Source organism: Aotus nancymaae, unplaced genomic scaffold (assembly GCF_030222135.1).
Source record: "Aotus nancymaae isolate 86718 unplaced genomic scaffold, 86718_ANA_hifiasm-v0.15.2.pri h1tg000003l, whole genome shotgun sequence".
NCBI classification, from domain to species: domain Eukaryota; kingdom Metazoa; phylum Chordata; class Mammalia; order Primates; family Aotidae; genus Aotus; species Aotus nancymaae.
The window spans coordinates 17,494,123-17,518,216 of NW_026988414.1; the positions used below are offsets into that span (position 1 = coordinate 17,494,123).

General features: G+C 54.2%; 1 protein-coding gene across 2 annotated transcripts in view; it reads left to right on the forward strand.

Moving 5' to 3' along the window:
• WHRN (whirlin) overlaps positions 1-22,835 on the forward strand; it is a 104,104-nt gene extending 81,269 nt beyond the window's left edge. Inside the window, exons 6-12 of one of the 2 annotated variants that reach the window (XM_064378618.1) lie at positions 126-338; positions 1,148-1,357; positions 16,454-16,525; positions 17,576-18,113; positions 20,870-21,051; positions 21,579-21,701; positions 21,981-22,835. In XM_064378618.1, coding sequence (XP_064234688.1) covers positions 126-338; positions 1,148-1,357; positions 16,454-16,525; positions 17,576-18,113; positions 20,870-21,051; positions 21,579-21,701; positions 21,981-22,163 — 1,521 coding nt within the window. In that variant the 3' untranslated portion in view covers positions 22,164-22,835. The remainder of the gene's footprint in view (positions 1-125; positions 339-1,147; positions 1,358-16,453; positions 16,526-17,575; positions 18,114-20,869; positions 21,052-21,578; positions 21,702-21,980) is intronic. The other variant, XM_064378626.1, reaches the window with a different exon arrangement.
• Positions 22,836-24,094: the final 1,259 nt, after the last annotated feature.

The following is a 24,094-nucleotide window of genomic DNA, read 5'->3' on the forward strand; positions in this document are numbered from 1 at the left end:
TTGTGAGTGAGATAACAGGTGAGACGCCACACTTAGATGGGGTGGGAGGTGCGAGGGGGAGTGGCCTGGCCACTTGGCTCCAGAGCAGCTCAGAATTCCTGGGCTTCTGTCTTTCTGTCTTGCAGCCAGGATTTTACAAGGGCCCAGCAGGCTCCCAGGTGACCCTGAGCAGCCTGGGGAACCAGACGCGCGTGCTGCTGGAGGAGCAGGCTCGGCACCTGCTGAACGAGCAGGAGCACGCCACCATGGCCTACTACCTGGATGAGTACCGTGGCGGCAGCGTCTCTGTGGAGGCCCTCGTCATGGCCCTGTTCGAGCTGCTCAACACCCACGCCAAGGTGACGCACGCCCCGCCTCCGGTCTGGCTTCAGTGTTTCCAGGGCTCTGCATCCTGCCCTCCCCCACTCCTTTGCTGAGAACCTGCAAGGGGTCAGGCCTGAACTGAACCCTGGGCAGAGACCTGGGACCAAGACAGCCTCCCGCCCCCCAGGAAGCTCACAGACTCCTGGGAGAAACAGACATTTAAAGCACCCTGTGATTGGGGCCCTATCGCAGTGGCTTCCAACTCTGAGTGCACATTTAGAATCACCTGGATTGCTCTTAAAAGCAATGCTCAGGCCCCATCCCTGTCTGGTTAACTCATATCTGGGGATGAGAGCCAGCCGTCAGTCATCTTCACAAGCCCTCCAGGTGACTATGCCATGCCACCAGCTTGGAGAACTCTGGTCCAAGCTGTTTGAGGTCCAGAAACTGCACAAAGGAAGAAGTGGTGAAATCCATTGGGGGGGGTCATGTTTCGGAAGACTTAACAGAGGAAATAGGATTTGGAGATGAGTATTAGAAAAGGTATTCCAGATGGAAGGGACAGACAGCCAGAGGCTTCATGGTGTGAAATGTTGCAGTGTGTTCAGGGAGTCACAGCCATATGTGCATGCCAAGGAGGCGACAGGGAAGCAGGAGTCAGATAATGCTGGGCCTGATGTCCAGGCAAAGGTGTCTGGCCTTTCTCTTGAGAGCACTGGGGAGCCAAAGAGAGTTAAGGAGGGGAGGCAGGGTCAAGTTTGCATGCCAGTCATTTGGGCGTAACGGGGACCTGTTGCACCTGGTAGCACTCCCTGCTGAGTGCCCCTTTTGTCCCCACCTCCAGTTCTCACTCCTCTCTGAGGTGAGAGGCACCATTTCCCCGCAAGACCTAGAACGCTTCGACCACCTGGTGCTGAGGCGTGAGATTGAGTCCATGAAGGCGCGGCAGCCTGCAGGCCCCGGGGCTGGGGACACCTACTCCATGGTCTCCTACAGTGACACAGGTTCATCCACAGGCAGCCACGGCACCTCCACCACCGTCAGCTCAGCCAGGGTGAGCCTCCCTTGCCTTGTCCCTGGCTTAGTAGCCAGGGCAGAGTTAAGATGCTGGCTTTGGAGTGAGACCAGCCTGAGTTCAGATCCCAGCACCCCCACTTACCAGCTGTGTGCCTTGCCTCTCTGAGCCTCAGTCTCTTCATCTGTCAAAACCCAGTAGTTGTTGAGTGTCTACTGCATGCCAGGCATGGGCTCTAGGGGACAACAGGTGAATAGGAAAGATGTGGCCCTGCCTCCTGGGAAGCTGGGGGAGAAGGATTAAAAAAAGTAGGTAATCAGGCAAATAGGAAAAGATCATTAGAATCCTTGGAACGCCTCTGGCATGGTGCCCACTCCCGCTGGGGACTCAGTAGATGGTAGTGGGCGTGGTGACTTGGACTGTAATTTTTATTTTCCCCAAGAGGCCACCCTTTTGTCTCTGGAGCCCAAGCCTAGCTTGACCTTTTTTTTTCCTCCATACAGTGTCATGCTCTGTCACCCAGGCTGGAGTGTGGTGGCGTGATCTCCGCTCACTGCAACCTCCGCCTCCCTAGTTCAAGCAACTCCCCTGCCCCACCCTCCCGATTAGCTGGGATTATAGGTGCCCACCACCACGACCAGCTAATTTTTGTATTTTTTGGTAGAGATGGGGTTTTGCCATGTTGGCCAGGCTGGCCTCGAAATCCTGACGTCAGGTGATCCACCCACCTCGGCCTCCTGAAGTGCTGGGATTACAGGTGTGAGTCACCACACCCGGCCCCAGCATGACTTTCTTGCAGACTCACCAGTCCCCCAGCGAAGCATCTGGCCATCTCAGGGTATGGTTCTGCCCCCTGGATGCTTGGATTCAAATAAATCCCAGAAGGCCTTTGCAAAGAAGGGGCAGGAGGACATGACTTGCTGTCTGTCTTGGGTAACAGCTGGTCATTAAGGTCCATGCAGTGGAAGAGTCAGGGCTGGAGGTCAGGAGAGCTGGCTTGGCCCCATACTCTCCTCCATGCCCTTGTTTCCACCTTTGGGTCATTCATCATCACTCTTCTATGGAAAGGGAGTGGAGAGAGTAATGTTTCTTAAGCACATGGTTGCTCCTAGATGCTGAAATGAGAGCTCTTTCTGGAGGAATCTCAGACTGGAGGGAGGGACAGTGTTAGTGTTCCTTAGATGTTTAATGGGAGAACAGGATTTCAGAGGGTGTGCTGACGGCCATGGTTGCAGACACAGGTGGCTAATGAGTGAGGATGAGCTTGCAGCTCCAGGAAGTGGTCCGGGAGCATGCACCTCTCTCTTGAGCAAACTCCAATTCCTAGTGTGGCTTTTCCTTAGTTCTGGGGTTCTGGGGTGATTCCTTTACACTCTTTTACCCCATCCCTCCAGTCCTGAGTTGCCATCTTTCCGAGAGTGCTCATCCCCTTCCTGGGATATCCCAAGTTGCCCTGCATTCCTCTAGGGCTGGACGTGGCTGCAGCAGAGGCAGTTTCATGTTCTGGGACAAGCAGATCACTTCTGGGGCAGGGAGGAGGCTGTCCCTCACCCCAGGCTCTGAGCACGTACTTTGATAGGGCATTTAGGCGAGGATCTGGTTTAAGGGTATACAGGTCCTTGGCTTGATGAGCGTTTCTCTCCAAGATGGGCTCCGCTGAGATTGGCCTGGATAACATTCACACGAGGCCTCAGCAGCCATAAGCCACTGCTCTAAGACCTGGGAAATTGCAGACTGTGCTTTTGTGATGGTCCCTTTAGAATCAGAGATGAAATATCCAGTGAGTGGGGTGATGTGTTCTGGTCTGCGAGGCGGGAGATCTAGGTTTGAGCCCCGGCCTCCCTGGTCTTCAGTTTCCTCATGGATAAAATGGCCTGGGGTCCTTGCTGGCTCTGGCTACAGCAGCCCGAAGCCCTGAGGGCAAATCTGGCTGGCATGCCAGGAGTCCGGTGACTGTCTTGCCTGGCAAGGGCTCTGGGCAGGGGTCAGGAGCGCCCAGCTCAGCACTGGCCCACAGCGACCTTATCCCAGCCCAGGAGGCTCTCTCTTACCCGAGAAGCACCGTCTGGGGCCAGCCAGTCCAGATCCCAGCTGTGGAAGTTGACCCTGCCCTGCCAGAGAGGCTCTCACTGCAAATTGGGGCACCCTGTGGAAGGCAGACCTCAGAAAGGTCATAGAATGGTTTTATACAGGGAGTTTCTCAGGGACAGATGAAAAGGGTGGTCCTGAAGTTTCTCCCCAAGTTTCTGAGGCGGGAAGGACTCAGAATTTGTTGCTGTGAAAGTCCGTGGGCCACCAGGTGACACACGCATGTCACAATTAGGACTCACCTAGACTGGAGGTGATGCTAAGAGAAAATTGTGCAAGCAGGAAGGGCAGCGTAGGAAGGGCACTTGAGCGCGCACTGCCTCGGTTTCCTCTTTTGCAAAGGGGCAGTGATCCTGCTTCCCCCAGCTTGTTGGAGGATTAAATGAGAGGATGCCCTTGGGCCCAGGGTGAGTGACCTGCTAGTCCCAGCATCCCAGAAATGCCGGTCACACGCTGAGGGCAGGTGAAGCCTTGGTTCTTTCGGACCCAGCCCCCCGTGGCTGGGGAAAACTAACTGGAGATTGTCCCCAGGGTCTTGTGGACTCGTGGAGGCTCTGGAAAGTGCTAGGCTGAGGGACTGCCACTGCCCCTCCGACCTTCTTCTCACCCAGGTACCCTCCACATGCACAGCCCAGAGCTCCCTCTCACAGACTCAGCTTCTCTGGCATCACAGGGCTTGGGCCTTCCTGAAATCCAGGCCTTCTCCAGTCAAGGCTTCCAAACAGGTCCCTCCCTGAAGCCCTGCCTTTCGTTAGCAGATGTGACCTCAGACAATTCACTTCCCTTCTCTGAGCTTGTTTTTCTATCTGAAAGTAGGGATCCCAGCCCTGACCCAAAGTGAATGACTGTCTCCTGAAGGCCCTTCACCAGGGACAAATGTCATTTTCTCAGATCAGTGGGGACTCCCCTGTTTCCTTCAAGGAAGCAGGCAGAATGAAGGGGTGCTGGTCATAGCAGTGGGGTCTTTCCTTCCCCTCTCTCCTGTATTCCTGCCCAGAGCATCCAAGGTAAATGGAAAAGGGGTTTGGAGAACATGCTGATTTTGCATGTGTGTGTGTGTGTGTGTGTGTGTGTGTGTGTGCGCGCGCACATTTGGGGAAGGGGTTGTTGCTGCACCCACCCATTCCCTAATATTCATTTGATGTATCTTTTCTTTTTGCCTTTTGCTCATCCTTCCTCCCCAGGAGCGGCTGCTGTGGCTTATAGACCTGATGGAGGTACCGTCCTTCCTGCCAGTGGGGACTGTGGGAGTCCCTTAGCCAGGTGCTGGGGTAGGGGGCTGTGGCCTTTGCTGCCACCCCCTGACATCTGCACCCAGCCCTGGTGGGGACTAGGGGTTCTCTTTGGTGCTGTCTTTCCAGGTCACCAGTTCATCAGGTTTCCTGGGCTCTGGGGTGAGAGTCCCCTCCATTCAAATCCCAGCTCTGCCACTTTCTTGCTGTGAGACCTCAGGATGTGGTTTCACCTCTCTGAGCTCAGTCTTAGGATCTGTAAAACGAGGATGATAATTCCTGTGCCGTGATGTGGAGAGACCTGTTGGTCTTTGCGTGTGCCATATGCTGTCTGTCTGGCATGTTCTCCTCCCCACTTCATATGACCTGACTGTCTCCTATGTGTGCTTCAGCCCTCAGCTCAGAAGCCACCTCTTCCAAGAAGCTTCCCTGATCCTCCCAAGGGGAGTGACTTTCTGGCCATGGTTCCTCCTGCCCCCTGGGGCTTCCTTTGGCCACAGCTCTTGCCTCATGTCCCATTATAATAACCTGTACGTGTCTCCCAGTTACCCACTGTGACTGCTGACTGCTTGAGGGCAGCGATCACGTGTGTGGTTACCATTGAGTCCCTATCCCTAGTGCTCAGCACAGACCCTAGCCCACAATCTGGGCCTTTATTAATTACAACAGTAGCTGAGATTTGTTGAGTGTTGTCTACGGCACTGTGGTAGTGCTTTTCATTAGTATCTTCTTTGACCATCCCAGGAGCTAGGAGTTGTGAGTACTGCTGTGATCCCCATTTTGCAAAGAAGAAAACCGAAGCTCAGAAAGGAGAAGCAGCTTGCCCAAGGTTGCACAGCTAGTGAGTGACGGAGCCAGGATTCAAACCCAGGATTGCTTAACTCTCAGCTCTGCTGTTAACCCCGCCCTCTGGCTGTGATTCTTCCGTGGAGGATCTCACCAGCTCCTTGTAAAGCATCATTTCGTCATCTATCTGCCTCTCTCCTCCCTTCCTCCTTCTCATCCTTCCTTTTTATTAACAAATATTGAGCACTTGCTGTGTGCTGTGTACAGTTTGAGGTGCTGGGGACACAGTGGTGAACACCAAAGAAATCCTTTCCAAGATGGAGTTTAGCAGAGAGCAGGAATGATGGACAATACACAGGATATAGGTAACTGAAATACACAGTATGCTAAGTGATGACAAGTGCTAGGGAGAAAAATAAAGCAGGCAAGGGGAATCAGAGAGGGGTGGGGTGGTTAGGGAATGACCTTGAGTCAAGACCTGCAGACGGTGAGGGAGAGAGCCATGCCCACCTCTGGTAGAAGAGCATTTCCAACAGAACCAGCAGCATGTGCAAAGGCCCTGTGGTAAGAGCATGCCTGGAGTGTCTGAGCAAAGTCCAGGTAGCCAATGAGGCTGGAGCAGAGGGAGTACAGGGGAAGACGTGCTGAGGATTTTGACTTTGAGTGACATGGGAGCCCTTGGCAGGTAAGAGCAGGGAACTGATGTGGTCTGACTTAGATTTAACAGGATCTCCCTGATTATTGAGAATAGAAAAGAGTGGGTTTGTACCAAGATGAACTGGTTCATTCCCAGGAACCAGCTACACCCAGAGATCTGTGGGCCAAGAAGGGCCTGAGCAGGTCGTGCAGCCTGAGCTGCTAGAGATATGATGACGGGTTCTGTAGGAACCAGCTCGTCCTGCTGCCAGGTCAGCCCCTGCCCTGTTGTCTCCTGGGAACCCCTCTTCTCACCCCCCCAACACACAGCAGGCCTGAGATTGGAGCCCCTGCCTTTTGCTCACCCTTCCTTCTCAGGAGCGGCTGCTGTGGTTTATAGACCTGATGGAGGTACCCTCTTTCCTGCCAGTGGGGACCGTGGGAGTCCCTTAGTCATGTGCACCCATGTTGCCTGCATGTGTGGCCACAGGACAGAAACCTCCTCCGCCTGGAAGCCCTCCTGCAGAGCGCACAGGGACCTAGGAGTCTGGACCCCCACACCTGTACTCCACTCTGTCTCTCCTAGGCAGTGTGCTCTCAAGAAAGCCCCTCACTTACCCTTGGCCTCAGTCTCAACATCTGTACAACCACAGCAGACCCCCATGGCTCCTCCAATTCTGAGAGTCTTCTCTGTGTCAGGAGGTGCTGGAAAATACTTGGGGGAGCTACAGCAAGGAATGGCAGCTCTGCGTTGCCACCCCTCCTGTGTGGATTTGAACAAGGACTGCAGTAGTCCTCCAGAGAGAGAAAGAGCTGGAAATAATCATCTTTCTTCACCAAGTGCCACTGTGTGGTCTGCAATGCCACATATTAGTAAGCTTTTGCTGCAGTCATGCTGAGTCATAACCCTAAAATGTGGACAACAACCCAAAACATTTCTTTCTCATGGCCCAAATCCCTTCCCACATAGAGCTCACTTGCTTCTCACATCTCCACTGAATCGCCTGTCACCTTGCTTTAACTTCTTCATGGGTTTCCCTTTCCCAGTAAACAGGGAGAGCTGGCGCAAAGTGGAGATCTGGGAAGCGTAGAGCGGAAACGGAAAGGAATCCACACTCTCCCCGGCCACCTGCAGGATTGTCTTCTACCATTCGGCCTTCTAAACATTCGCCTCCCACTTCGTAGGAAAATGTTCTTTGTTACAGTGTTCAGATGGGCAAGGTGACATCACGTGACTGGCTATCGATGACCGAGATGCCCCAGACACTGGCCCCAAATGGAGCCAGTTTCATTTGGCCTGAATTCCTTGGATCACGCTGTGCGGTTATTGATCCCGGGTTAAATGTGGCTCACTCTGCAGCCATTTCTCTCAAAGCAGACACAGTCAATCAAAGGAAATCAGATCCAGCTTTCCCCTGTTCACAAACTGTTTATTTTCCATTTGTCTAATAGAGAGCCAGCCCTGAGCATTTTTTGCTGCCTTCACACAATATCATTTCCCCCCATAAAGACGTTGGCCAGGAGAGCAGAGTGAAAGAAGAAAGGCCTGCCTGATATTTCTTGAATTTCTCATCTAGTGCCAGCATGGCTGTGGCAGAGGGGCTTAATTTCATAGAATTTGGAATCCTACCAGCCAGGTTCTGCTCTCCAGAGTAGTAGCTTTGTCACCTTGGGCAGGTGACCTGTGTCTTCTGGGCCTCCATTTCTGCATCTGTACAGTGGACTGATAAGACCAGCTGTCTGTGGGTTGTTATGAAGATTCAGTGAGAACAGAAGTGGATATGCAAGTGTGGACTATGGAGGAGCCCATTCTATTTCTTCTCCACTGGTTGGAAAAGAGCCCTGTATTAATCCATTCTCACACTGCTATAAGAAACTACTGGAGACTGGGAAATTTATGAAGAGGCTTAATAGACTCACAGCTCTGTCGGCTGTACAGGGAGCATGACTGGGGAAGCCTCAGGAAACTTACAATTATGATGGAAGGTGAAGGGGAAGCAGGCACATCTTACATGGCAGGAGGAGGTGGAAGAGAGAGAAGGGGGAGGTGCTACACACTTAACCAGATCTCATGAGAACTCACTCGCTTTCACAAGAACAGTAAAAGGGAAATCCACCCCCATCATGCAGTCATCTCCCACCAGGTTCCTCCCCCAGCACTGGGGATTACAATTCAACATGAGATTTGGGTGGGGACACAGAGCCAGACCATCTTAGGGACTGCAGGGGATTGTAGAGAAAGGGGGATCGGAGAGGTCAAAGCCAGCCTTGTACTCACAGGGCAAATGCCATTGAGGTCAGGAGGCAGCAGCTGGGATACTCCCTGGACTTGACCTCGGCTTTTTCCACCTGGATTTGAGGGATTTTGTGCTCCAGCCCTGTCATATGCCTGGAAGGAGGCTCCCAGCACCTGCCCAAGGATGCTGGGGACAGGATCCCTGCCCTTGAAGGTCTTACTGTCATTCTTCCCTCCTCTTGTCCCCCGAAAAGAAGGTGGCTAAGGGGCAGTGGGCATGGTGGTCCACACCTCGCTGCATTGGCCTCTTTCCATGGCCCCTGTGCCCCCCTCTTCCTCTGCAGCACAGTGGGCTGGGAGAAGCTCAGGCCTGTCTCACGCCCCTCCAGCTGCAGGGACCCTCACTGTCAAGCCAGCTTTTTTCAGAAACAAGTAGCAAATGGTCAAAGGGCTTTATTTCTCCTCCTGCATCTTGACTTTGGTCCAACCTGGATGGTTTAGAGAATCCTCCATCCATGAGCGAGGCGAGAGAGGAACTCCGTTTATTCCTTCGCTGATGCGTTCAGCCCCTCCCTCATTCATGCAGCAGCCTTTGTTGAGCACCTCCTGCCTGCCAGGTGCAGAGCCTGCCCTCTTGAAGCTGAGCAAGTCCAGTGGAGGAGGCCACCTCAACTCAGATCATTTCCATAACGCACGCTCTGATGAAGCAGGCTAAAAGGTGGTGTGAGAACATATGTGGGCCCTGCCCAGTCCGGGGTACTGGGGGAGAGAGGTTCAAGCTAAGATCTGAAGTCGTTGGCTTCAGCCAAGCAATGGATGAGGTGAGACAGCTGAGGAGCTGGGTGGGCATGTCCGAGGGCCCTGAGCAGGGAGGCACATGGCCACTCAGAAGAACGGAAGGAGACTAGTGGGGTCAGAGTGTCAAGAGTGAGGGGCAGAGGGGCGAGGGTCCGGAGCAGGAGGCATTTGTGTTTAACCCTAAAACCATGGGGCACGGTGGAGAATCTAGTAGTAACGTGATGTGATCCTGTTTGTACTTTTTTTTTTAAGAGATAGGGTCTCTGTTGAGGTAGCTCACTGCCGCCTTGGACTCCTGGGCTTAAATGTTCCTCCCACTGCAGCCTCCTGAGTAGCTGGGGCTACAGGTGGACATGCTCCCATGCATAGCTGATTTTTACATTTTTTGGTAGAGATGGGGTGTCACTACGTTGCCCAAGCTGGTCTTGAACTTCTGGCCTCAAGGGATCCTCCTGCCTTGGCCTCTCAAAATGCTAAGATTACAGGCTTGAGCCACTGTGTCCAGCCCTCTGTTCACATTTTTTAAGCTGCCTCCTCTGTGGAGAGAGCCCAGAGGTGCAGGGTGGATGCGGGTGAACAGAAGAGGCCGTTGCTTCTGTCCAGATGACCTCCTATCTCCCACCCAGGAAGATGCTGAGTACCGAGGATAGTGGGTGTCTTCTCCTTGAGTAGAAGAGCCCCCTCCATCTCAGGGAGGCCTCAGCATATGCCCCCTGCACCTTCCAGAATCTTCAGCTTTCCCAGAGGCCTTAGTGCCGCTAGGCCTGACTGCAGCTTTACCTGGAGCCTGAATAGGACCATTCCTCCCAGCCAGTGCTTTGCCGTCTCTACAACGGTTTAGGGAACACCTGCCTTCCCCCGTGATGAAGTGGGGTTGCTGGAAGCTGTTTCTGTCAAGCAGAGCCAAGTCCGCAGAGGTCAGAGCCTGTTTGAACGTGGACCGGCCCCTGCTGCCCTCTGAGTGAGGACCTTCTCAGCTATCAAAGGGGGACGTGGACAAAGCCTTGACTTTGGATTGGGGGTCATCCTCATTTCTGTGCCACTGACCCCTCTAGCAGGCTAGGGAAGTCCTGGGACCCCTTCTTAGAATAAAGCTTTAAATGTTTAAAATAAAATACAATACATAAGATGACAGATCATATCAGGAAGGAAAACCCATCACAAAACGTGCTACTTTAGGACCGGAATAACAAGGTTGAACAGTGTGGGTCAGTAACTGCTGTCATGTGAAGCCAAGAGGTGCATAAGTGGGCTTTTGCGACATCTGCAACAGCTGGAATGTGACGGGAAAGAACAGCGCTTTCTGTGGGTGACCATGACCAATTCCACACGGCTCTGTTGCCTCTGCTTGTAATGAAAGGAAATGCGGCCTTTCAGTCAGAGGTTAATGAAAATGAAGCTGTAACAGTTCTCCCAGCCAAGTTCTCAGGTGCCTGCATCCCCTCCCAGGAGCCCTGGTTTCCAGCCTTATCCTCAAGGCTCTTCTTGCCTTAACCTTCTAGAGATTCTGGGTCATCTCTCTTTTCCACTGACGTCCTTTTCCTAAGACCACAGGGAGGGAGGGGCGGAGCAGGTTTCAGCTTAGCAGGAGGAAGCATGGTCTGTTCAGTAGCGCACAGGCCTCGTTGCGAGGCGGCAGTGACTCCTGCCCCGTCTCAGGAGGGCGTCGTGCAGAAGCTTCCCAGACAGCTCCCTACTGTTGTGACTGGGTGGTCAAATGTGATAGCCGGAATAGACAAGCTGGTAGCGAAGCACAGTGCCGGCCCAGTGTTGGGGCACTCTCGTGATCTCAGCCACACCAGCCAGTGTGGGGCCCAGTTAACTGCTTTCTGGATCATTTTTCTCCCATTCCACACCTCTGACCTTTCCCTTCGGCCCCCAGACTTCCACTCCTACCCTGTGTTTGAGGGGGCGGTCTGATGATCCCCTGTCGCCGCCAGCATGGTTGACACTTCCAGGGTCTTGTCCCACAAATCTCTGGCTCCCTGGCCCCTGCCACTTCACTCTGGGGACCCCGCTGCCCCCCAAGAATGCCAGGACTTTCTGGCTCTCCCCAGCTCACATCCCTGTCCCTCCATCTCCCTACCCCCACCTTTTCCGGGGTCACAAGCTCCTCTGCCCAGCCCAGCCCCAGCTGTGCCCCCGGCCTTGCATTGCTCTTTTCTTTGCTTCCTCAGTTTCTCTCCATTGCTTTCGGCCTCTGCCTTTTCTGCTGAGTCTTCTCTTCTCTCTCTTTTCTCTTATTCTCCCTCTGATCTCTCTCTCCCTCTGTCTTTATCTCCCTTCCAGTCAGCAGCCCCTTCAGGCAACATCTAGGCCCCCACTGGCAACCCTCCAGAGGCCTTTGTGACTCAGTGCCTCAGTTTCCCCACATACAGAATAAAGAGCCACCCAGCCTCTGGCCTCTGTGCATTTTGGGGTGGGGGTTGGGGAAGCCTGTTGGCTTGACATCAGAGTACAGAAGCACGACCAACAAAGAGCTGAAAATAGCACCTTTATGTAAGAGCCCTCCCATTGTAATGAGGGGGAGGAGGCCTGGAAACCCGGAATTGGGCTGAGGGGAGGAGAAGAGCTGGGAGGGAGGAGCTGCATTTTGCTGAGGTGGTCCTGGGTGCCCAGCTGGCCTCAGGCTTTGACGTCATGCAGGGGAGCCTTACCTGCCCCTAAGTCCACCCTGCAAAGGTCAGCATGGGGGTTGCCCTCTTTATGTCGTTTCATCCCCTGACATTTCCCTCAGGCCGTACCTCTGTGATATCGGGGCCTTGACTGGGTCAGCTCAGGAAATAGGGGGTTCTTTTCTCTGAAAAAAAGGATTTGCTGAACTGCCACAGGTTTGAGGAAGCAGATGGAAGAACAATGGCAGCAGGTCATCTTGGCTCTCGTGGGAAGCAGGTTTCTGTCAGGGATGTGGAGTCAGGCCTTGAATAGGGTTCAGTTTTCTGCCCTGTCCTTGCTGTGTGACCTTCCCTCTCTGATCTTCAGTCACCTCAGCTGTAGAGTGGGTGAAGGGTCCCATCTGGCTGGATGAATGGAGCCGCCAGGTCGAAGCCCTCAGTGAGGCTCTGGCCTCAGTGGGTAGAGGGGGAGGGGCCCAGATGGCTGTGACTATGTGTGGGTGGTGGCGAAAGCGCACAGGCCCAGCTCCCGCATGAGCTCTGACCTTGAGCCTCCTCTGGAAGGCTGTTCTGCAGGCGTTTGTGCTGACGCATCCCCCGGGTTCTTAGCCGGCTGTCTGCAGCTATTTCAGATGCATAAGGAACATGGCTCGGGGACTTGGGACTCCTGAGTGTCTGGATTCAGCAGATGGAGTCTGGCAGGGCTGAGCTCCGACCCGTCTGCCATTTGCTCCACTTCAGGCCTCCCCCACAGGGCTGGATAGTCATCCCTCGTCTGCCCCTCACCCTCCCACCTTTCCGCCTCCACCTGCCATGTCCCCAGGATACAGTTAGCAGCAGAGAGCGAGGCTGAGGCCAAGGCCAGCTATGGCTGCCTCCTCTCTCTTTTCTGAGAGGGTCGTTCTTGGGGGCCTCTGGTTGCTAGGACATCAGGGCCCTGCCCACTTCTGGGCCTGGGATTGAGCGGCATGGGCTTTGGAGTGACCTAGACCTGGGCTAGAAACCTGATCTTCTGTAGAATGGTCAGATGACCCTGGACAAGCCACTTCCCTCTGAACTTAAGGCGTAATAATAAATATGACAAGGGACAATCCTAGTGCCTGCCTCACAGCGTCATTGGGAGGATCAAATGAGATAATATAAGTAAAACACCCAGCACAGGGCCTGGCACACAGTAGGTCCTTCCTAATTTGTAGTTCTCTAATACCCTTTCCAGGAGAAAGCCATTCTCGCCTCCCCTCCAGCTTCCCTGGAAAGTCATCAAGGCTTCCTGGGTGGCTGAAGGTGCAAACAGACTCCCACGGCATTGGTCCCACCATGTACTGTCATCTGAGCCCAACCCCGGCTTCCCCCAGGGTCAGCTGCAGGTTGAATTCCTGGGGCAGGGGGCAGTGGCTCCCCTTGTCTTTGCTGTAGATACCTCCGAGGCTCTGACCCCTCTCTGTGCCTCCTACTGAAGCCGAGGCCGTGAACGTTGAGTCTGGGGAAGTGGTTGCATGTCAATCACTGCCTCACTGTTCACCTTAATGCGCCTGGCTGGACTACCTCCAGGGAGCATCGGACTCATTATGGTCTAGGAGGAGGGAGGTGGTGGGAGAGGGCCGCCATTGCTTTCCATCCTGGTTGTCATGTGGGCCAGGGCACCTCCTACAGTTCATTCTCTGGCTGGGGCAGATTGCAAGACCTCCCAGTCTTCTGATGCACGTAATAGTCACCTTCCTCATATGCTGGGCCAGGCCCTGTTCTGAGTGCTTTGTAAGTGTTAATATGTCTGCTGCATAAGGCAGGTATTGCTGTTACCCCATTTTACAGAGGAAGGATTTACCCACCATCACTCAGCTGTAAGCGGCAGAACTGGGTGTGAACTCAAAATAGCCTCAGAGGTGGCAAAGCCAGACCCAGTGTCACTCATCAGTGGGTGAGAGAGCATCCCAATCACCCTCCCCATTTTCAAAGAATCCCCCAACCACCACATACCGTGCCTGCATCCCAGGGGCTGTCGGCAGCAGCTTCCCATGAGGCAGTGTGCAGTGAATAGGTCAGGACCACGGTTTGCACGTAAGTCTCAACTTTGTAGGGAAATGGGGGCAGTTGCCCCTTTGTGACTGCCCCTGAGGCACCATGGGACCAGATAAGGCGCTCTGGGTTTCCAAGGCTCTGACCCGGAAGGCCCGCATGAGCATCTTTTGGGTGAGATGGGGATCTGTGTGGCATGACTGGCCTCTCTCTGTCTTAGGGGTATGGCATCAGGAGTGCCTTCTGTCCCCACCTGCTGCCTTCACACTCACTCAAGCATTCATTACTGCTGACTGCAGGGACCAGCAGCACCACCCCACTCAATCCCTGTCTGCTCTGGCCGCCTCCAGTGATGGCTAGAGTGATTGATTCGTTCATGGATTCATCAGTTTGCTGAGCAAATGTTTATCAAGCAGCCACTGTTCTGAACACTGAGGAGAGAGAGGACCAAGTAGTTGCAAGTCCTGCCTTCTCAGAGTTTACATCCTATTGGGAGAGACAGACAGTAGGCAAAGAGTATAAAGTCAGATGGTGATAAGTATTACACAGAAAACCAAAGCAGGAGCAGGGTATAGGCCGGATGGCGGTGGGACAGTGCTGTTTTAGACAGGGCTCTTCTGGGAGAGCCTCGCCGAGGTCTGAACTAAACAGAGTGAGGGAATGAACCACAAGTGTGGTGCAGAGAGAGAGACAGCGGCAGTGCAAAGGCCCTGGGGCAGGATTGAACCCGTGATGTCGAAGCAGCAGAAGGAAAGGGTCCAGTCATGCAGGCAGAGTGAGTGTAGGGTTTGGAACTTCCTCCAACTGAGATGAAGAGACCTTGGGGGTCCTGAGCTGCAGAGAGATCTAGCGTATGTTTCTGGTATGACTCTGGCTGCTGGGCAGAGATAACGATCAGTGAGAAGGAGAAAAATAAAGCAAGGCGGGTGGGGTGGGGGGAAGTTATGTTTTAGCTGGGATGGTGAGGGTAGACCTCGTGGAGGAGGTGACAAGTCGGGTAGGTCTTGAAGGAGGTGAGCAACACCACGCCTTGCGGATGGATAGCCAAGCAGAAGAGTTGGAGGCAGAGACAACAGCCAGCGTGGAGGCCCTGGCACATCCACAGTGTTCCAGCCTGGCTGGAGAGGATGTGAGCAAAGGGGATCTTTGTAGAAGGCAAACTTGACCACATCTCCGTGGCAACCCACTGCCCTCTGGCTCAGGTCCAGGAGCTCCATGCTTGACTTCTGTGGAGCTGCTAGGAGCTGCTCAAACATCCTGTCTCCTTCCTGCTTTACACTCTTTCCTCTGTCTGAAACACCTATCGTTCCCTTCTTTTCTCTGCTCATTCACAAAATCTAGCTTTAAGTTGTGCCCCTCCTCCAGGAAGCCCTCCTTGATAACCCCTCTCCCAGTTGCATTAGATGCCTGTGTTTGCCTCCTCGATGATCTCTCTGCAGTCTCACTGTTGCTTGTTTGCTTGTCCACCGACCCATTGTCTCTGAGCTACCAATGGCAGGGGTGGTGTTTCGCCTCCTCTGTGTTCCCAGTCCTTTATAGCCTGGAGCTTCAGAGACTGCTCAGTATTCAGCACTGCACTTGAGACTTCAGCCAAGTGTTGATGTGGCCATCAGGGTTCTCCAGAGAAAGACAAGCAATCAGATATACTATATTCGTTGTGTGGGATTGGCCCACGCGGTGATGGAGATGGAGGCGTCCCGTGATCTGCCATCTGCAAGCTGGAGGCCCAGGAAAGCTGGTGGTTTTGTCTTAGTCCAAGTCCAAAGGCCCAAGAACCAGGAGCTCCGGTGTCTGAGGGAGGAGGAGATGGATGCCTCAGCTCTAGAAGAGCACGCAAATTTGCCCTTCCTCTGCCTTTCTGTTTTATTCAGGCCCTTAGTGGATTGGATGAGGCCCACCCACACTGGGGAGGGTGAGCTTTGCCCAGTCCACCCATCCAGGTGCTGATCTCTCCTGGAAGCACCCTCACAGACACCCAGAGATAATGTTTTACCAGCCGTCTCAACATCCCTTAGCCCGGTCAAGTTGGCACACGAAGCTAATCATCACGGTGGTGGAAGCTCTTTGCCATTCTGGACTCTGGGGCAGAGAGAACTGGCTCCCTTAGCCCTCAAGAGAGCCCAGCTCAGAGAGGAGCTCCGATCGGCCACCCATAGAAAGCCCACAAATGGCCTTTTGGTAGCTCAGTGTCACTTAAGGGGGCATTGGGTTTCTTCTTGTGAATTGGGAAGGGAAAAAAGAAATAGACATTTTTTGCAAAATAAGGCCCATTTAAACCTTAAACCACCTTGAGATTAAAACCATTAGAATTTTAACAAGGGAGAGACTCTCCCCATCCACTTCTCTCTTGCCATTTTCACACCTTCCTGGGATTCATCAGCAAGCGGTGGAGGGAGGCCTTGGGTTTTGGAGGCATGACTGGAGCACAGCACTCATGGCCAAACCCAGGAATTCCCAGGCCAGGCTGAAGACGCCCCAGCATCTCTGATAGTTCAGAGGAAGCTTGACAGTGATCAGAAAGTCCCAAAGAAAACTTCAAAGTGACCAGCAGGCAAATTGACCTTCATTTTAATGGGCAGAGTAAATTTTGAGGAAGTGAGGTATGTCAGGGCTTACCCGAACCACACGAAGGTATCCTAAGACTTCTAGATTTTGGTGTGCTGGAGAGCAAACCAGTTTTCCCTTCTCTGCTTCTGTTTGCTCACCTTGCTTTCTTGTCCATTTCTAGAACACTCTCGACCTGGAGGAAACTGGTGAGGCTGTCCAAGGCAATGTCAACGCCCTCCCGGATGTATCCGTGGTAAGGCCCTGGCTGGCCCTTTGGTTCTGCTCTCCCCGGTCTGCTCAGGCCCTGGGGCCTCTCTCCTCTCCATGACAGCCACAGAGAACAGAGGGTGGCAAAGGAGACAGAGGCCTCTGCCATGAGCTGTCAGACCCAGCTACAGGTCTGTGCACAGGTGCACCGTTCTGCCATCTCTAGCTGGTGCCAAGATCACTTGCCTCTGGTGATTTCAGACAGGGCCATCAGGCTGATTGGCCACAGTATGACTTTGAGCAAGTTTCTTAGCCTCTCTGTGCCTCAGTTTTCCCATCTGTAAAGTCGGGATGATGATCATAGCATACCAACCCCATAAGTTTGTGGCAAGGAGGAAATTAATTAAGTAAACCCTTTAGGACGGTGCCTGGAAGGCTGTTGGAGCTGTGCAGGTGTCTGCTGTGGACCTAGGCAGAGGGGAATGGTAGTCACAGTGTCCGCAGCTGCCCCTCACCGTGTACCTGCTGTGATGCAGGCATTGTGCTAATGGTATCCACTTGGCTTCTGACATGGCCACACTACCTCTGCTGGGTATGTGTGCTTTGCCCCACTGCCGAGAGGTGCACTCAGAGAGGTGCTGTGCCTTGCCCAGGGCCACACAGCACCCCAGCCCATCTCTTCCCGTCCATTCTCTCTCCAGTCCTTTCACCCCTCATGCTTCTAGTACTTAATCCCCTAAAAAGAAAAGCCAAAGAAATGCATTTTTTAAAATATATTTTCATCCTCTTCATCCCGTCTCTAATGAAGTCTTTTATTCCCTGTGACAAGCTCTGGCTGATGCCAAGAATTTCAGTTCCCAAAGGTAATGATGCCGTCCCCAGAGACACCCGCCAAGATCCCAGCGCTCATCAGCTGCCGAGATACGGGGAAGAAGTTTTCCACTCGGGTGTTGCATTATTCAGGGCTGCGTGGCCAAGAGCAGTTAGAGTGGGGACAGAATTCCAGCTGGGCCTGGCACCACTTGGCTGCTCGGCCTCCCCTCTTCCAGGCGTGATGGGTTCTGACTCCTTCTCCACCTGCTGGGTCTTTTGGCAGGATGATGTCAGATCCTCCTCCGAGGGGCTGTCAAGCTTCAAGCCACTGCCTCCCCCACCACCTCTGGCCCAAGGCAACGACCGCCCACTAGGCCAGCCCAGGAAGCTGGGGAGAGAGGACCTCCAGCCACCTTCCTCCGTGTCTTCCCACTCGGGCACTGTCTTCTCGGCTCTACAGAACCGCAGCCCGCCGGCAGGCACCGTGCTCACCCCAGGAACCTCCTCTGCACAGGACTCGCCCTCCTCCCCCATCTATGCCTCCGTCTCCCCTGCCAACCCCGGCTCCAAGAGGCCGCTGGACGCTCACCTGGCGCTGGTCAACCAACACCCCATCGGCCCCTTCCCTCGGGTCCAGTCACCCCCGCACCTGAAAAGCCCCTCTGCAGAGGCCACAGTGGCCGGGGGCTGCCTTTCGCCCCTGTCACCCTCCAGCCACCCAGACCAGACAGGCACAAACCAGCACTTTGTGATGGTGGAGGTCCACCGCCCTGACAGCGAGCCAGACGTCAATGAAGTGAGGGCCCTGCCCCAGACGCGCAGTGAGTACAGCAAGGCCGAGCTCTGTGGTCCTTGGGGGGGTCCCGGTCCTCTCTGGTGACATGAAGGGTGGGACCACTGCCTGTCGAGGGACCTGCTAGCCCAGGCGTTTCCTGGCTCAGGGCCAGAGTGGCAAAGGGAGTTGGAGACCCCAGTTTGAATCCCGGCTCTGCTGCTGACTAGCTGCGTGACTGTGGACAAGCCGCTGTCTACACCTCGCTTTCCCCATCATAAAATGGAGATAACAGTGACAACCCTGCCAGGTTGCTTCGAGGGTGGGGGCGCCTTCTCCAGCTCCTCCTGCCCTGGCCACCCTGCATTCGCCAGAAGGGCCAAACTCGTGGAGGGCGGGGTGGCTTCTGTTCCTGGTACCCAGGGCCTGGCCTGGAGGAGATGCTGGGGGGAAACGTGAAACCTGAAGTGGCTGTCTCTGGACCCTGGCAGGTCTAGGGTCAGGGTGCAGGAAGAATCTTGGGGAGGCCAGCCGATGCTGTGCCCCAGTTTGCTAGAGGACATGGGCTGAGGGGGTAGAGGGAAGGGTAGAGCCTGCTTTCCCCACCCTGAAAGCTGTGGAGCTCCCCTCCTGAGTGAGTTTGGAGCATTTTGTTGGATTCTGCTGCCATCTTGCGGCTACAGTGATACATAGGACCCATAGGATGTTCTCTGAGCACCTGTACAGACCAGGATGCAAAATGCAGGGACCTGGAGCTCACAGCTTAGTGAGGGGAGGCCTCTGAGGGAGAGCAGGCAGACATGGTGACAGGACTCAGGGCTGTCACAGATGGATCACTGCTGCCTCTAGAGCTGGCACTGAGCTGGACACATGGGGTAATAAGAGCTAAGAGCCATACCAACAATAAGCACTTTCTGTATGCCAGACAGTGTTCAAAGGGCCTTGCCTATAGTATTAACTCATTTAATCCTCCCAATAGCCCTATGAGGCTGGTATTACTATTATCCCCATTTTACAGACGAACAAACTGAGACACAGAAAGTAGCAATTTCTGGCCGGGCGCGGTGGCTCACACCTGTAATCCCAGCCCTTTGGGAGGCCGAGGCAGTGGGTCATTTGAGGTCGGGAGTTCAAGACCAGCCTAGGCAACAGGGTGAAACCCCTATTTCTACTAAATATACAAAAATTAGCCAAATGTGGTGGTGGGCACTTGTAGTTTCAGCTACTCAGAAGGCTGAGGTGGGAGGATCACTTGAACCCAGGAGGCAGAGGTTGCAGTGAGCCAAGATTGCACCACTATGCTCCAGGCTGGGTGATAGAAGAGTAAGCCTCTGTTGAGAGAGAGAGAGAGAGACAGAGAGACAGAGAGACAGAGAGAGAGAGAGGAAGAGGGAGGGGGGAGGAGAGGGGAAGAGAAAGAGGGAGGAAGAATTTCTAGCTTACTAAGAAAGAGAGAGAAATTCCGAGAGAGAGAGAGAGAGAGAGAGAATTTCTAGCTTACTAAGAAAAAAAGAGAAATTCTGAAAGAGAGAGAAAGAATTTCTAGCTTACTAAGAAAAAAGAAATTCCGGCACACCCGTCCTGAAGCCCTGCACGACCCCTGCCTGAGCCGAGTGGCGGGCACATGCCCTCCTGCCCACCAGTCAACCCAAGCCGCTTCACTCTATGCGTAACAGCCTGGCCCCTGAGTTTGCAACCCAGGTGAAGAGCGCACACCCTGGAGCCAGGCAGCCTAGCATAGGTCTGTTCCCTTGACTGCTCCATTCTATACATCGTACCTCTGAGTTTTTACAATAACCCCAGTGGTCAGGCACCATCGTTTCTGTATTGGAAGGAGTATAGGAGGCTTAGAGAGGCTATGCTGCTTGCCCACGCTGCACAGCTGCTCAGTGGGAATTCACACCTGACCTGCCAGACTCCAGAGTGTGTTCTTAACTTAGGGTCTTGAACTCAGGGGCCAGGCTGTTACGCACACAGTGAAGCGGCTTGGGTTGACTGGTGGGCTGGAGGGCATGTGCCTGCCACTCGGCTCCGGCAGGGGTAGTGCAGGGCTTCAGGCCAGGTATAGCAGAATTTCTCTTTTATTCTTGGGAAGCTAGAAATTACTTATCATATGAAATCTAATTTGAATGTGTTGGTTCATCATTAAAAATTGATAGCATTGGCCAGGCATGGTGGCTCACACCTGTAATCCAAACACTTTGGGAGGCCGAGGTGGGCAGATCACCTGAGCTTAGGAGTTCAAGAGCAGCCTGGCCAACACAGTGAAACCCCATCTCTACTAAAAATACAAAAATAAGCTGGGCGTGGTGGTGCATGCCTGTAATCCCAGCTACTCGGGAGGCCGAGGCAGGAGAATCGCTTGAACCCAGGAGGTAGAAGTTGCAGTGAGCTGAGATTGCACCCTTGCACTCCAGCCCAGGCAACAGAGCCAAACTCTGTCTCAAAAAAAAAAAAAAAAAAAACAGATTGCATTATGTGAGTTTTTTAAAAAAAAAAAACCCACATCTATGGGCTGGGTTTACCTCCTGACCTCTGTTTTAATCATTATGCCAGTGGCTGAGAACTGGGAGATCAAGGCAGATGTCCTGGAAGTCACAGCCTTCAGGCCAGGTCTTGAGTCGGTGGAGAGGGTGGCAGGGAGTGGACCTGCCCTCCAGACCCATGGTCTCTTCATTCCTTCCCCCATCTTTGCCTGGGGATTTCCCCCAGCCTTCCAGCCTCCATCTCCATCACTGCCTCCAAGCAGCCCTCCGTGCCCCCAGCTATATAAGCTGCTTCTCTGTTCCTTTTCTCCCCTCCCAGCAGCCTCTACGCTCTCCCAGCTCTCGGACAGCGGGCAGACTCTAAGCGAGGACAGTGGTGTAGACGCTGGCGAGGCAGAAGCCAGCGCCCCAGGCCGAGGCAGGCAGACGGCGTCCACCAAGAGTAGGAGTAGCAAGGAGCTGCCTGGGAGTGAGAGGCCCATGGATGGGGCCAGCAAACCGGTGAGCCGGGAGGAGGAGGAGGATGCAGAGGGCTGAGAGGAACACAGGCCCCAGTACAGAGTGGGAGGTCCCGGGACCCGGGTTCAGCTTGGCAAGTGACCGCAAGGCGAGGCAGTGAGCTTCCCATCACTGGAGGGATCTGGACGTCCTGGAGGAGCACCGTCCTTTGCTCTGACACTGGGGGCTCAGGCTGCAGGTTGGTCTTGGGAATCTTTACACTCCCGTCAGTTTTGACATGGCAGGTGGCTGAGACAGTCTTTGGAGTCAGGCCTGGATTCAAGTCCTCATGCCACCGCCAGGCAGCCTTAGGCAAGCTCCTCAACCTCCCGAGCCTCAAGGGGATTTGGTGAGGATTAAAGAGCCGGGAACACAAGTGCTTGGCTTAGCGTGTACCGCACCTGAGGCTCCCGACACAGGGCTGGAGCCTGAGCTCTGCTGACCCAGGGAGGTGTCATGGCCCAGCCCAGACCCCTGACCAGGCCTGCCAGCTGCCAAGGCCTCAGTAGTGTCCTTCCTCCCACACACAGCCTGGACTCCTGGAGCCCACGTCCACTCTGGTCCGTGTGAAGAAAAGTGCGGCCACCCTGGGCATCGCCATCGAGGGTGGTGCCAACACCCGCCAGCCCCTGCCTAGGATTGTCACTATTCAGGTATGTCCCCAGGAGCTCCCCTGGCCATCTCTCCCTACCCCCACAGGGCCCTTTCTCAGCATCTCCAGGGTTTTGCAACTCTCATGGGTAACACGGCACGCAAGGGCAGAGCCAAGCTTATGTCACCTTTGCTCTTCTGGGCCTCAGTTTTCCTGCTCTGAGCAGTGGCCATCCAGATTGTAGCTACCTGCTTGGCAGTGTTGGGACTGGCCCAGTGGGTGGTCAAAGCCAGGCCCACCTAACCCTCGGGCACCCCTGTCCTGTGTCTCCTCCCTGCAGAAAGGCGGCTCAGCTCACAACTGTGGGCAGCTCAAGGTGGGCCACGTGATCCTGGAAGTGAATGGGCTGACGCTTCGGGGCAAGGAGCACCGGGAGGCTGCCCGCATCATCGCCGAGGCCTTCAAGACCAAGGACCGTGACTACATTGACTTTCTGGTCACTGAGTTCAATGCGATGCTCTAGAGGCCACGGCCTGAGGGCCTCCCACCACTGCCCAGCCCCTGGACCCGGTCCCTTCTCACCGTTGGCTTCATCAAGCTCCTTGCAGGGTTGGGGCTGCATGGCCAGGGTAGCAGGAAGACATCCCCCCTCCATCCCAGCCCACTGGACCAGAACTGGGAGAGGAAGAGAGCAGGGCAAGGCAAACAGAAGGTCAGGTCAGGAACTGGTGCTGTACTGGGTACCCAGTAGGCACCCAAGACAAGGGGGCTGCAGGACAGGAAGAAAGGAAAAGGAAGGGCAGAGCACTGGTTTCTCCAGGTTGGGCGGGAGGCACTGCTGCCCCACTGTAGCTAGGACCCAGCCCATCCCCAGATGCCCAAGCCTTTGTCCAAAGTGAGGTCACTTGAGAGTTCATGGACACAGCCCCCAACCAGGGGGCATCTTGCAGGACCTTTAGTGCCACAAATAAGCATCGAGCACCTCCCCATTCACACCCCCATTCCTCCTGGCTCCTTATCCCCCATGGTATTTATTATTTATTTCCCTCCCCATGCCCCTGGGGACCCAAGACCCCAGCTTCCCTCTGTACCCCCAGCCTATCCCAGAGGCCTTGCAGGTGACCAGCAGTGTCATTGTATTTATATACAGAGCTTATGACTTTAATTTTTCAATAAAGAAATCTGAACAAGGTTAGAGGCCAGCGTGCTGCGTGGTCTACCTGTGTGGCTGGGGTTTCCGTGTGGGGAGAGGGGTGGGCAGGACAGGTGGGGCAGTCAGTGCATCACAGACCCCACTCTGCCTGCCCCCATGGCTCCACGTGGGATACATGGTGGGGTGTGCAGGGGTGCTGGAGCCACACTCACATCTTGGAGCTTCTTACTTGAAGATTTGAGGGCAAAACTTAAGTATTTACAGATAATATTTTTAGATTAAAACCCACAAGTATGTTATGAGGTGGAATGAATGTGCATGAATGTTTTGAATCTCACATGTGGTCCATCTACGGTCCATTTCCAGAAGCTGCCTCGGAGATAAGGATTTATACACAAGCAATCAGCAGGGAGTGCCCTCAGGAAAGACCAGCAAGGAAGGAGGGAAGCAGGACAGGGAAGGGGAGGAAGCCAAGCGAGGGTGAGATTTCAGGCAGAGTCCGCAGAGGGCAGCTTCAGCCTGATCCCAGGAGGACCCCATGGTGTACACTAGGCCTAGAGTTGTCTCCACTCAAGGCCAGAGGGCGGGGCTTTCATGCCTGTCAGTCTTTGGACAAGGCCCATGGGAAGAGGCTGGAAATTCCCAGTCACTTCCTGCTCTCTACCTGTGTAGGCCAAGCTGTTCCAGTAGCCAAGGGCAGTGGATGTCAGAGCAAAACCTATGGAGTGGGCGGGGAGGAAAAGGTAGCAAACGCGGTCTGCGGTACCGCTGCAGTGCCGCCTCAGTCCCAGCCCCAGTGCTCATTCCTTCCGTCCTCAGTATTTGTCTGGAAGACGAAGAATTTGAGAAATCCTGCTTTGTCCAGTCCTGTGTCCAGAGTTCTGCCAGAGGTGGGTTAGGGACAGTTGGTTCCATGTTCTTGTCCCAGATCCTGTCCTTGGCTGTCCCTGTTCTCTTTCCAGCCTGGGCAGACCTGACACCTGAGCCATAGATTCCCCTGAGGCAGCTGGTGTTTCTGAAGGCACCCCCGCCATTCCCCCACAGAGGGCTGTGGCCCCTCTGCAGGGAATGATCCCCCACCTAGCTGCAGGAAGGCTTTGTCAGGCCTCAGATCTCCTGGCATTCAACTCTAAAGTTTGTGTGGTCGTGGGAAAGTAGTTTAACTCTCTGAGCCTCAAGTTCCTCATCTGTAAAATGGGTTTGGTAGGCTAAATAATGACTCCCAAAGATACCCAGATTCCAACTCCTGGAACTTTGGAATGTTACTTCATATGGCAAAGGGACTTTGCAGACATCATTAA